A 14,755-nucleotide genomic window follows, 5' to 3' on the forward strand; every position below is an offset into this window, starting at 1 on the left:
TTTCTCCTCTTCTCTGAAGAACTGTCAGGCCAATAACTTTCTCCCCTTATCTTCCTACTCATACTGGTGTAATTTCTTTCCCACATTTCTTTACTCCCTAGCTTGATAGTTTTTAATGAGCCTTCCACACCTGTGGTCTTATCTAGTGTTAATTGCGCACCCTCAGTTCCCCTCCCTGTTGTACAGATCAGGCTTAACCACATTGCAATCAGTGGTCCTCCGCTAGCATAAAACCAGCACAAAGATTATGGTGCCAGACTTTGTTTTCAATATAAAACTGTGTCAGTCATGATTAAAAGACAGTGCCTTGGCGACTGGCGCATAAGCTAGTTCGGTGTCTCAGTCAGGTTTCGAATAGACAATTTTCCCTAATCACAAACCCACTTAAAAACCTCTTTGTTTGCTGGTGATGGGAGAGCTGTGACTGAACAGAACTGGGAATCGGGCTCCTCTTCACACAGCTGCTTCTGGGGCAGAGCCGCCGGGTGTCATGACGTTAGTGCATCAGGGAACAAACTTTCCAGCTCCAGCCCATCTGTGGGGTGGGTGAAATCTGGGCGCCCCCAGCAGCTGAGCGGGTGCCTGTCACAAGAACCACGTTCCAGAGAGTACAAACGGAGAAACTGGGACATGACTTTCAGTTTGACAGGGAAGGTGTCTGCTGACAATGAATGAACCTCCCCGGGACTTCAAGCTTTGTTGGGGGAAAAAAGACAAATTTTAAGTGCCATGGAAATAAAAATACCCCATCGCCTCATTTTGTCCTGTCACTCTGAACAAATGCAGTGCTTGTTTTTAAGACTACTTTTCAGATGACCATACGATTTCTGAACAGAAAATCCACAGTGCCGAGCACTGACAGAAAAATCACTGCCTCTAGCTATTATCTAGTCATATGGAAAATATTTGACCGAGGAAATGAAGTCCTTCATTGGAGAGCTTGAGTGATAAGCTGCAGGCAGAAAAAGCAGAATCAAATCACTGTCAAACCTACATTCACTCCCAAGACATGTGAGCATCCTACTTGAGCTCAGTAAAAGTCATTTCGCCAACAGGCTTTGAGCCTGTTGAAAAGAAGCGGGAAGTACAATGAAAGGAAAAAGAGGATTTTTAAGTCAAGCACTGAAAAGTAGCAGAAGATGCCTACAACTTGCCCTGAAACTACAAACTCAGGAAGAGCCAAGAAGGAAAATACAGTGACTATACCCCAGGCTTGTACTACAACAAGGAACATTCTTTGACCAAACATGGTTTTGACCATTCCTAGCAGGTAGAGTTCTTGGTGGCAAAGTCCTGTCGGTTTTGCGCTTCTGCTATATGTTGCTTCCTAAGATGTCTCATCTATCTTTCAACCCAAATAACATTTATGGACCTCACAGTGTTTTAACACATCTCAAAAATGCCTTTACGGAAAACAGCTTGTTTTCTTCCTCAACTTTCCATTGCATTGCAGCTAAACACAAGTAGAACGATGGCTACACACATCTTTGTGACTCAACCCTGGTCCTGCTTACCAAATTCCCTGCAGAGCAAGACCAGACAGACACCAGGTTCCAAAGGTATGTAGAGCATTGCAACATTTAACAGGCTGTTTTTTAAGCAGTGAGTGCTGAATCAGGAAGAAAGAATTTAACTCCAGCTGCAGGCAGTAGAACTACACTAAAGACAAATTTGTGCCTAAAGTTTTCAGTGTGAGTTACTAGTATCTGAATACTGTACCTTCCCTCTTTCATTACAAAAGGAAGTTCTTGGACAGGAGCATCATTTTGTTAAGCAGCATATAATGCTCACTGTAGTATATACAGCAGCAGTTATCATGCTCTACTTCACAGCACTAAAATGAACTATTCTCCAAGCAGAAGAAATCTTCATATCAACGATTCAAACACCACAGGCTTCGATGCTGCCAGAAGAGATTCTTTTAATTTTTGATATACCTCTAAATAGTCCAAGACTTTAGGAGTCACAGTGGAAAGTGAATCAGACTTTGATTCCTGAAACAGACAGAAGACACTAAAAGAGCCCAAGCAAACAGCAGTTTTAGAAAACCTAGACATGGCAGACCTTTCACAGAGCCTGGCAGTGATCTGTGGAGTAGAGAATGCATTTCAAAGGAACCAGTGCTTCTCTACCTGAATATTGACATGCAGGAGTAAGAAAGGGAAAGAAAGGGATCCCTAGGACTGACTGTGCACGTAAAGAACCTTTCAAATTTGAACAAACTCCGAAGATCTAAGACCCTCCCTGGTAGGACAAGGGCCACACACAGAGCAAACATCCACTTCTGCCCTCAAGTACGCACCCATTCTAAATATTATTTCTATTACTGATTTACAAGAAGAGGTTTTGTGCTCTCAGGCTGAAATTCTCCACTGGAGGCCTGGGAGTGGAAGACAGAGCCTAACAGCATCCTCTGCTCAGCTCACACCTCCCCAGTTCTGTCCTGGAGCAGCACCAGGACAGCCAAACCCCTGAGCAGCACAGGCACTGCTTCCCGTCCCTTTGGTACTGGAGGGGACCGTGGCCTCCAGCACCAGTTCGCAGGGCAGACACCGAATAAAACATCCCCTTAAACAAAGTACAAAGTTTCCTTAAACCCTTATCAACACAAGACCCAAAATGCCAGATCAGCTACATGGACACCATCTATAAAAATCTGTATAGCAGGAAACACTATGCTTGTAATATGATGCTGTTCTACCACTAGGCTTCATCTTATTCCTTAAACTTAATTTCTACCCTTCCTACCCTTAACTATAGCCTTGCTCCCACCGTATGTTCACTGCAGAAGCTATACATAGATCTTCTCCCAGAAGCCAGATCTTACTCTCCCAAGACAGAGTCTCACTGTGCTCTGCCCTCTCAGCACGGAAACGGCGAGGCACAGGCAGTAACCAATACCAGAGTGCCATCTATAGCTATTTCACATGACTTCACAGCAAAGCAGAGTAGAAAATGCACACGCATGCTCATTCCCCTTCCTGGCATTAGGAATACCTCTCAGAGAAACTTCCGTCATTAAATTCTCTTATTTTCCAGACCTTAATCATAGCAAAAGATGTAACAGTAGCTGCCCTAAGAGGGGCTTTACTTCTCCTGGAGTGAGAGGCGGAACGTGGGGAATAAAGGCCCTCTCCCCACTCTCCCCTAAAAAGGAGAGGCAGAGCATATGCATACAACCCACTGATTTCTGCTGAGGTGGCCCAAAGCCAGCTTATAAAACAGACTTGTTACAGCTATAAGAATACATCTTCTCATTTAATACTGTGTGAAAAGATGCTAGAACAGGTTTGCATTTTTAGGGCCAGGAACTTAGCATAAAGCAAAAAGAGATGCAAATGGCATTCTCCCCACAGTGCACATCCCAGGACCGATAAATGAGCCACCACTACCAGCTCTCTCCAAGGGACACTGAGCTCCTGGGGAGGTGTTTCACAGCGGTGCTGAGCTGACCCCTCCGGACAGAAAGTCTCATGGCTAACCCCAGCGATGCAGCCTGAGGAAACAGGTTTTGAACAGGTGATGTGGCAGATGGCATCCCTGTCCCCTTCTGCTTCTGCCTCTGAGTCAACCCATGCTGGCTGTGGCCAGTAATTCTGTACAGCCACCCTCCTCCTTGGGCACGCTCAAGCACAGAGCGAGCTGTCAGTGGCACTCTGCTGATCCCCTCCACCATCCCTTCGGCGTCACAACACAACCCTCTCCACATGAGTGATTACAGGCTCCACTGCATGCTTGGCTATACTGGAGAATACAGCCAAAAAACCTAGCCAAACAAAAACCCCATCAGCTCAGAGTCAGACAACCCCACTTACACATCCCAACCCAGCCAGCAAAGCGCTGTCAGGTGTCTGCTGGCTTCTAGTGTCAGAAACTGCCAAGGAACGGTTATGCAGCTATTTCCAGGGATTGCATCCAGCATTCCCACCCAGCCACGCTCCACCTAGGAACACAGAGGGAATCTTGGTGCCAGGACTCAGCTCTGCAGGAGTTCCTCCGCCCCTGTGCTAACGCGGGTATCTAACAGGGTTCCTCGGTACCCTTTAACAGACCACACAGATTCTTGTTATTTTTCAGTGAGCTTCTAGCAGCTTCTGTGGCCCCGCTGTGGGACCACACGCACACCCACCACTCCTGGTGGTGCAAGGGACACACAGAGCAGACCACACAGGAGAGGAAGAGGCCTCTCCTCTCCATCACAGAGCTGCCTTGTGGGAAGGTTCACCATGAATATACCAGTTAGCATTAAGTGCACTAATAGGAAAACAGGCTGTTCCTTTTTAGACTTGCTGGTTGGTAGCATCTACTTTGATTAACAGTTTGTTTATTAGGGTTTGGGGTTTACACACACCGCTTGCAAGGACCCACAACTGCATCGCTACAGCAGCTCAGTCTTGCCTAACTAGAAGGTAAAGTCCAGAGCAGAGTTTACACATGTGCAATGAAGGTGAGACATGCAGAGATCACTACTGCGGTGAAGACAGCTCACCAGTACTGGTCATGCTTTATAGAAAGCTGGTCTGTGAAGATTTCAGGGAAGGTAGTTAAATTAAAGCATGTTGCACACAAAGCTACAAACCAGATTTTACTTACTCTGGGGGAAAGCAACATTTTTCACTAAGGAGTTGATGAGCGGTTGTGGGTTGATTTTTCTTTTTCTTTTTTTAAAGCAGGTTGATGATGAAAAATCTCAGAACAGTATGACTATCATGAGAATGATTTCTAAAAGCAGGAAGCATGACAGCCCCACACCCACAACAGCAGAAGCAGCTGCCACACGCAAGTTGTCAGCCACACACTGCAGGTCTGATCCTGCACTACTTAAAGGTACTTGGAGCTTTGACATTGTCTTCAATGCAGTGAACTGCACAATGCAGAATTAGCTAAAAGCCCAGTATAAGGAAAAAGAAATGGGTGGTATTACCCAAGTCAGAAGGTATTTCATACCCTAGGCTCAAAGCAGGAACTGCTATGATAGAGCCCAGCCTGAACAGAAGTACCAGGACCACCACCACTTACACTCAGGATCTGCAGCACTAAGAAAGGATCCCACCAATAAGAAATAACAGTAATTAAAACAATCTCTAACCTCATCTGAATTTCCCTTCAATATGACTTCAGTGCCTCCCAGATTCTAGATGCTGGAAGAGAAATTTCATTTTGATGCTAAGAGAAAAAAAAAATAAAAAAAAAAATCAGAGCAGGTTGTTTCACTTTTATCTGGAACATTTCCACCTGCCCACCTCTTCTCTGCACAGAGCCTTTCCAAGTTCAGTGGAAGTCCATGTCTGGCTTTAAGCACAGGCAACATAGGAAGCTGCTGGGTGTCAGGAAGATTTCCATAGCCCCTTCGCCTCTGCTACCACAGTGGAAAGCCAGATCCGCTGCTGCCAGCTAAGAAAGAATCAGGAGTAGAGACAGCTGATTATAGTGGTAGGGCAGCAGTAATCACAGCCTCTGACCGTGCTGCTCCTCAGGGTAAGGAAAAGCAAACCCAGCTCTCCGGGAAGGCGTCCGTGGCAGCACGGCCCAGATGGGGGAAGCATTTTGCCTGCATTTGAAAAATCAGGGAGCAACTCCGCGTTACAAAATGGCAGAAACCAACTGGCAGGACCCCACTGTCCCCAAGCCAGGCAGTGTCTCCCCTGCTTGCAGGGGCTCCTAAGGAGATGAGATCCTTTCTTTTGCAGAGTTCAGGGCAGCAAAGCAGCTGTTCCCAAAAAAGCAACAACTCACAGCAATGGCGGAGCCCCCAGTGCCTGTCTCACACTGTGAAAGCAGCAAAAGCAGTGCAGGAGGGGAAAAATAAGGAATTGTAAGGATCGCTCCGCTTGGGCACAGTTACGTGCCGTAAATTCCTGGTTACAGGTCAGTCATCCCCACAGGTCTACATGGACAGCCCGGTATTACAATCGCTTTTTCTGACTTTGGCAGAGCCTGACCGCAGGCAGCTGCCCATCGGCGCACCATCTACCTCTAGCGCTACACGGGTTACCCTGTCGCAGGGCTCGAGATTCCGGTCTGAACCGAGGACCCCCTACACAGTATAAAATATGCTAAGATATTTTCAATGCAGAGAGCTTTCAATGCTGTAAGGAACAGCCTTGCTTTCCACACATTAGCACATTGAAATCTGTACAGCAAGCCTGTCAAACAAAGCAGCTGCTCTCTGGCTCTCCTACACCTCTCCTCAGATGGAGGAGCTTCAATTATGTGCACGTCTGCAGGATTTTAACCTTTTGCCTTCCTCTAGGCACTGTGTAAGAAGATCTGATGCACTAGTCTGTTCACTTTCACATGGTGGCTCAATGTGAAAGGTTGCCCTCCGAGTCTGTTTGTCACAGCAGGGGTGTAGGAGTGCAAAACCAGAAAGCTACTTAATTACTGGTTCCCTGCCCCTGCATCTTCAGACTGGCAAGACAAGTCAAAGAAAGTATTTTCTAGGGGAATATGATCAACTGTAGAAAAAAAGTAATTAAAAGTAACCGCAATGTCCAATTTTACTTAATTTTATACAAGAGCTCTAAGACATTTACATACTTACAATCTTTAGACGAACACAACTGCATTCCATGATTTTCAGAAGGAAGCATTGAACATCCTTCACAAATAACGGTCAGGAACATTTGTAGCCCAACTCAGTTGCTGCTTAGATACCACAATAATGGCCATGCTAAAAGGTCTAATTAACTCCCACTGATTTCAGAGAAGTAACGAAATTATAGCCAAAACAGGTACATCAACATGTTACCTTAACATGCAGTCACCTCCTGCTTTTCTCTCAGTCACTCTGGCAACATATCAATTATCACCACGCTCAGATTAGCTCCTGTTTCTAAACAAATACTGAAAAGGTGAATCTTTTCCCCTAAAAAGATTCTACAGGATAATTAGCAACATGTACTAAATGCTTGTAATCCACAGCTGTCTTCCAGAAAAAATAAGTTTAAGGAGCTGTCAGTTCAAACCATCAAATCTAAACTACTTGACAGTGTATTGAACCTTTAAACTTCCGTTGAGAGCAAAAGACACAGCAGACACACATATAGGTCTGTAACCAGCAATGTCAGCTAGTAAGACAGCACAAAGTCTTGGGTTTTATGCAGCAGCAATACATTAGCACAAGAAGCATAGCAGCATAAGATAAGATTTCCTGCAGGAATATTTTAGTTACCTTGTGCCTGATTTTTACAATCATCCCTGTTACTTCCAGTAACCTCAACAGATCGTGAGATCAGAGGACTTGTAGCAATGGCACGTCAATAGTTTAAGCATTCACCTGACATGCTTTAACACAAAGAACAAACACAAAAAATAACCTAGTTTGGAACTTGAGAAACTATCCTGCTCCAGAGGCGGCAGGATGAAAAAGCAGCCAGAAGGCCTAACTCAAGTGCCAAAAAGTACCATCAGTGGTACCACACATCTTCTGCGAGATGCAGCTTACATCAGGAAGCTCGTTAGAAAAAGTGCATATGATACCGAGTCGAGGCTGGAAATCAATGTAGGTTAGGTCCACAACGCACACGCAGCCTGCTCTCTACCCCGCGTTGGTCTGTCTGCTGCAGACTGCTGACATATTGGCTTACATGCTCTTATGGAACAAACTGAGTCATGCTGCTAAGACTTGAAAATAAACGTTTTTAAAAAAGCTCTGCATTCTGCAGGCAGTAGGTCCCCTTTCATAAAGCTGAGGCTCATGATACATACATACACTTTTGCCCATTTCACCCCCAAGGTTACCTTTGGGTACCAACTCATTTCCGCATGCAAAACACAGTTGTGAAACAGACAGCTCATGCACTCAACTTTAAGAAAAGAGTTAAGCCTTTTCTTAAAGGCCTCTTTATTTTTAAATTCCTTCAAAACATAAATTAAACAAATCAGATGCAAAACACCTGCGTTTTAAATTAGCATATATTTTACTGTATCAATCACAGCAACCTCATACAGTAAGATACACAAAAATAGAGCATGGTATCACTTCAATTCAACACAGTTTTGTACTACAGTATTCCATGACATATATACACAGGACTTTTCTTTTTCAAAGCAAGTATAGTCCCTGCTATGTTCACCATAAAAATTACGTGGCATCACAGTTTTAGTTATTCACTGTAGTGTGAGTAGCCATATGGAAATTGAACTAGTGAACTACAAGATACACTGTATAGCAGCCAAACAGGCATGACACTTCAGAAGATGAACAAAAACAAAATAACCACCAAAATGAAAACCACCCTTAGACTGTGTTTTAATAGTAAAATTGTTTTTAAATTCTTCATTATATACATAATGTATCTACATTTGTGTCATATTTATATATATATATATTTATAAAAAACCATACAAGATTTTGAAAACCTTAAAATCATTCACCTAAACAATATTCAACCCAACCTTCAGGGTCAGAAAGGCAATACTTGCCTGTAACATTATGTTCAGTCGCAGTTGCTTGATTCGGAAATTTCCCTGATTGCTAAACACACACCATTCACTTTGTTTCTTAGTGCAAACTGTACAGTAACTTATTGTTCTCAGCCCTCTGTAAGACTCGGGTTTCATCTTATTTCCATAATACTTCTGACACCCATTTATGGCTAAAATTATTTTAGTTATTTTACAACATTAGCCTATATAGTTTCCCCCTCTACCTACCGCAAGCCCTCCCCCCACCCAAAAAATGTAAGACAAATGATCATTCATGCATGTTTCTGTCACACAGGGATCAATGGACATTTAAGTTTAGAAGTCTAGACTCTAACAGTGTTTAAAAAACCCCTAAGTGAATAATTTTAGTGCAAAGTGGACTACATAGTTTACATCTCAGCTAGAGTTCTTTACAGATATTTTAAACACATTTAATTCTGCACATCAGATTAGATTGCCCGATACTTTGTTCTAACTAGCGAGTTGGAATAAGGAAGTTAGAAGGATTCTTGTGGGTTTCCTTTTAGTAAAAAACTAAAGCCTATTTGTAATCGGGTGGTGTTTGGGGGTCAAACTGTACAGAACCTAGCACAACGGAGTCCTGGTTCTCGGCTAGGGTTCCTATGTGCTACAGTAACACAGATAAATATCATTATCTGATTCACATCCATAACTGATGGGTTTACTTTAACAGGAGTCACAAAAGAGCTCTGATTTTTAACCAGGCCAGTGCTTTACTTGCTGGACTACACTACAGACTTTGCAGTGAATTTGGAAGCAAGCGTAACATTTATACTTACAATTTCCATAACCACAAAGGAAAAGCGTGCACCGAGAACCAAAATCCTGCAATTCTTAGACAAGACTCCACTTAGACTAGTGGTAGCCTTATCGGAGGAAAAAAAAGTCAGATTAAAAACCAAAAATTGATCAGAGCCAAGAACATCAGTCTGCCACAGTGACTATAATAAGCTATGAAATACAGTACAAGGAAAAACAAAAAGTCACCTGAACAAATAACCCAGAGACCTCATAATTATAATGATTCTACCACTTTTAAGAACTCAACATATTAAATATTTATTAAAAATAAACTGTTTCCAAATTACCTATTTACAGTACAAAGAACAGTACTTAACACATGTGCAACAGAAAGTAAAGAAAATCAGTACTCATCTGGAAGGACAACACTCTAGGCATAATTTAAGTGACGTGAATACAGGTTCACCTTTTTAAAATACCATACAGTAAAACCCAGTAGGATGATATTGGCAACACCAGAAAATAAAGCACGTATTGTCCAGATTCAGATTATATAAGCTTGAGATAAACAACCGGGAGATCAGGGGAGAAGGAAGAAACAAAGACGAAAGGAAGAGATGCTGTGGTGTTTGCATTTTGGAGATCAAGAAATGCAGACACACTTCAAAAAAATAGTCCTTGTTGGCAAAACAAGCCATTCACATATTTCTTGCACATTCTGAAGTCATACGTTATCAAAAACCAGCAGTAGTTTCATCACTCATAGAAAATGAGAATCTTAGACTTTCTTTTAAAGCCTTGCATGGTTTTATTTGGGCAAGGAGATGACTGCAATGGAATAGAAAGGTGTGATGTCACTTTTCCAAAATACAACAGCTGCCAAGTTTTAAAGAAAAATGTGCTCTTCTCCCCCATTTAAATTGAAAAGTAATGATCATTTAGGAGTTACCTAAATTATAGCAGCATGAAATCTAATGCATCTGCAGCATCTGTGAAGCGACAAAAATGAAGAACTGGCACCTGATCACTGAACCATGGTTCCAAATATTTGGACATGTCATTTTGGTAAGAGGTCAGTGTATTTTCTCATCAGTGGAGTCAGAACATTAGTTAGGATAGCCCTTTCCCCTCCCCCTTTCCTTCCCCTCCAAAACAGACTAATCAAGTCTATCTATAAACTACATGGGACAGCTGGGACGATTTGTAGTTTAACTGATTGTTAGGCATGAATCTGTGAAGCTCGCTTTTTCTACAGCAGGGATCGTAATAGTAAGCATTGAGGCAACTGTCACATGAGACTTTTGAACAAAATGTGCAAGTGTTTGCAGCTCCAGATCGGTTACAAAAGCCACAGCGCGAGGTGCCTGAAGGTTTGGATTTTGAGCTGAACTGAGCAGCTCTCTCTTGACTCTGAGTCTGTGATGTGTACTGAGATTTCTCCCTTAAAGCAGACGCAGGAGACAAGCCATCATTTGGAAGTGGTTTGATTGAATAGGTGCTCTGTTTCACTGCTGGATATTCCTGCCTGGGGTTGAACAGATTGTCACACTTTTGGCAAACAGAAGTGCCACAAGGTATGCCACAGTTTTGGCACTTGAGGGAAGCTGTCTCTTTGGCTAGGTGGGTGCGTTTGTGGTAAACAGGGTTGGCATCATTTTTTAACAGCCATACATCAGGCTTAATAGCTTCTTGTCTTTTAAAATTTAACATACTTCTAGAATCAGGATCAGTATATAAATCCAAGTCCTCTTGAGCAGAAAAATAGGAGCTGTAAGGGACATTTGTTCTTAGCATGCCATTGTGATGAGATGAAGTTGGCAAGAATTCATCTGAACACCCGTGTGGGGAGCTTGACGTTGTCAGAAGAGAGGGTGACGGACGGATAATTTCATCTTTAATATCATCTTCTGCATCAACTAAAATCGGTTCTTTCCTGAGACTCAGTGAGCTCATCAAAGGTGGTTTCTTACTTTCCCAATAATTATCATATGTGTCCACTGATTTAGAAGGCTTGCTCACCTTTGGCTTGAAATAATCTTTAGAGGCTCGTTCGCTCGCTGATTTCTGGAGTACCATTCGTGCCATGGAAGTGTTTAAGTTTTCTTTGCACTCTGCACGCCGTTTCATGGCTTCGGAGCAGCCTCTAACATCCTCACTGCTATTTTTTCGTTCGTTTATGACATCAATCTCTGAATAACCTTTATCTTTCACTTGCAAGTGAATTTCAAGAAGCTGCTCACATTCGACTTTGGCCAAAAAGAGTTCAAATGAAACCATTTTCACTTGAATGGCATCAACCTGCTCTTTGAGCTTATACGTTGTTCCCAGTTCTTGGACATAGCCCATGTAGTTCAAAATTTGTCTTACATCATCTTCAGTTAGAGCAGACTTTACATAATAAACAAAAGGTCCAGTGTAGGTCTAAGTGGGGTGGGGGAGAAATAAAAGGAAAACTAGGTTACAAATTCAGTGGTGGACTAGATGTTCAGATAATTCAGTGACAGATACTACACAATTAAATAGAATAATAACAACAGTGAACACATGCAACTCCCATGGCAAGATGAACTCCATTTCTGCGTCCCTCCTGTTCAGCAGATGGAAATTCCGCATGAGGCAAATTCAAAGTAGGAGAGTTTCCATTCAAACTGAAATCCTGATTAGCATAATGTCCTCCCTGTTGATTTAAATCACTATGCTATCCACTGACATTAATTTTTATGCATACTAGACATGTTTGCATTTACAAGCAAGTCTACCATGAAAGGTAAAAAAGCAGAGGATTCGTGTGTTGCCCCCAAACAGGGGAAAGCCAGACATAACAGGAACTAGGAATTACTACAGGAGTACCAAAGTCCTCTTCAATTCAGCTTTAAATATACTTGAGGTGTGCACTTTTTTGTGTGCTATGACTATGCAATTTCAAATGTCTGTTTTATTTAATTTTATATTAGGTCAAGAACTTCCACTAGAAAAGCCCCCAAAACAAAGGTATGAGTTTGAGCGAGTTGAAATACCTTCAGCATGTGGCATACCTGAGGTATGTTCTCAAGCCAGATCAAACTGTTTTGGATGGCAGGCAAGAGTAGCCTGCCCATCACATCTTTGTATATAACAGGAACTGGATCCACAGTGCACAATCAAAGTCAATATCAGCACTGCATCAAGAGGTATCCTCAATGGATTGGCCAACATTTCAAAGGCTAGAACTTAAGCATAATGATGAAAATGATTTACGGAGAGATCTTGAAGAAAGGTAGTTTCCCCATGGGGAAACAGAGAACTCTCAAATGTTCTAATACCATTCAAATTCTCTGCTAAATAGTGAAATAGTGTCTTTTTAAGAAAAAACAAAGTACCCATATCTAGTGCACAACCTGCAAATGACTTTAGACACCTACAACAGCAGTGTTTTTACCCAACTTTCAAGTCTCAAAACTGTTCTTGTAAGTCACCTAGAGCATTCATTACTGAAATGCTGTGGCAGTTTTAAATAAGCATATAAGAACAGGCAGAAGATAAAATAGAAAAATCAACAGCAGAGAACTCACTATCTGACTTCCAGCACCCAAGCCGAGCAATATACAAGTTCCTACTTTTCCCTCTTAGATCCTGGCATAGGTAAATAAATTGAAAGTACATTAAAATCAAAGCTTCGTGAACTGAGAACTGACAAGCAGATAAAAGATATTCTGGAAACAATTCTTTCAGAGAAGTTCCTTTAGCATTATCATATAACTCATGGGAACGCACTTGAAAGCATGCATTGGTTGTTAGTACTTGTGCTCCACTAATAGTTGTTGCAAGACAAAAGTCAAACTTTGAGTAAACTTAAACGCAACTTGACCACTCACTCTAGTGAAAGCATCTCCAAGTAGAAATTAAGGCAGTGTAGCAGGGTAGGCTGAACAAAAACCTTAAATAAGCTCTTCTTCTATTTTATGGTTACATTATAAATGTAGATAGTACTTGTACTTCTGCTCTCAGAATACTCTCACCAGCACAAACTTCACTTATTTTACACAGAAACGTTCCTATGTCTTCTGTTTACCAACTGTATACAGACAAATATATACATCATGCTAATAGGTGGGGGAAAAAATAAGTCTTTAGAGGAAATGCATGAAATGCGTTAAAAGAAAGAAAAAAAAAAATCATGTTCTCAGTATGGCCACACATAAAATGTCTTACCTTAATATTTTTGAACTCCTTTTTCCAGGGGTAAAGAAAGAGATTAATTCCAACTGTCTCGAGCATGCTGAATGCATTATGGAGAGAATGTAAACTTGAGGATTTCACAGATCTCAGTGAGTTTTCAGCCATCTCGTAAAATTTGATCAACCGGAATCTATAAAATGGATCAATTTTGGGAAGGCAAAGTAAGGCTGCCGCTGCCACTCGCAAGTACTCATCATTAATAGGACGCTGCTTGTTGTCAGAGGCACTCAATTTGCATTCATGGAACTGTACATACTTCCTAAATAAATCGTCTTTATATTTTGTATCCATTGAAATCAGTTTTTATCTCACACTTGGGCAGCTACCTCGTCTCTTTCATGGTTATTCAGCAGTAGGTTGATTATCTGGCATTAAGAATCTTCAGCAATGGCAACTCTTCTGGAATAAAAATCGAAAACAAAGACAAGTCATGACAGTTGCATAAATCCCAGATGTCCACAGCATCTATCTGCTTCACAGGATTCTATAAAATGGTCCATGGAGCTCCCAGAACAGCCTCTTTGGGTACCTGAAAAAGCGCAAGAGTCTACAGAAATGCCGTTGTCCTGCTTTTCACTGTCATTCTCTACTCCTCTTCCAGTTATGTGCCTAAAAAAGCACAACAAACCTACATCGAGCAAGGCACTGAGAGTTTGATACAATAAAGCTGGTGTAGGCTCAAGCCCAGACTGGGGATTCCTTGGCTTAGGGAACGAAGGCAAAAGTAACTCACAGCAAAAAACTGAAAGGAGAAGCAGGAGTATTTAGGGTCTCTCCTCTGTATTTTTTTTTCCCATTTCAGTTCAAACAACTTATACAAACATTATTTTAATCAATCACCGATGTTGGGTTGCGTTTGTTTGTTGTTTTTTTTTTTCCCCTGCATAGTGATATAAAGATTAGAAAATCCCACAAAAAAGTTTCATTTTGCACAACTTGAGAAGGCATCTACTTTTTTGTTCCTCTAGTGGCACAGGACTGCCCCTAGACTAAGCAGATTAATTAACTTTGCCTTTCTATTTATAACATTTTCTAGGCTTTTGACTGCCACTCACTTTCCACCTGATGGCACACCCAGGCCATCACTGTGCTGGGAGAGCTCTGCAGCCCTCCTACAGAGAACACACTCCCCTGGTTGCTGCAAACTACAGCCAAAGTTTCAGCTGAATGCTGGCAGCTGCAAAAAAGATTGTAATCTTTTCAGCAAAAAGCTACACCTACTATTTTTAGCTGCTTGATTAGAACAGAGCAAAATCATTCTGTTTTTACATCACGTACATTTTTGTTTGCAGGGATAGTTGTTTTAATGTACGTACTGATCTACATTTTCACCTCACTGAGCTCA

General features: G+C 41.9%; 1 protein-coding gene across 1 annotated transcript; it reads right to left on the reverse strand.

Annotated features, from left to right (window-relative positions):
- Positions 1–9,484: 9,484 nt before the first annotated feature.
- Positions 9,485–13,809, reverse strand: SPATA2 (spermatogenesis associated 2). The gene is made up of 2 exons (XM_009893349.1): positions 13,384–13,809; positions 9,485–11,613 (listed from the first exon to the last, which is right to left on the reverse strand). The coding sequence occupies exons 1-2, from the start codon at positions 13,699–13,701 to the stop codon at positions 10,360–10,362; spliced, it is 1,572 nt and encodes a 523-aa protein (XP_009891651.1). The 5' UTR covers positions 13,702–13,809; the 3' UTR covers positions 9,485–10,359.
- Positions 13,810–14,755: the final 946 nt, after the last annotated feature.

The sequence above is a fragment of the Charadrius vociferus genome, unplaced genomic scaffold, assembly GCF_000708025.1.
Source record: "Charadrius vociferus isolate BGI_N301 unplaced genomic scaffold, ASM70802v2 scaffold259, whole genome shotgun sequence".
NCBI classification, from domain to species: Eukaryota; Metazoa; Chordata; class Aves; order Charadriiformes; family Charadriidae; genus Charadrius; species Charadrius vociferus.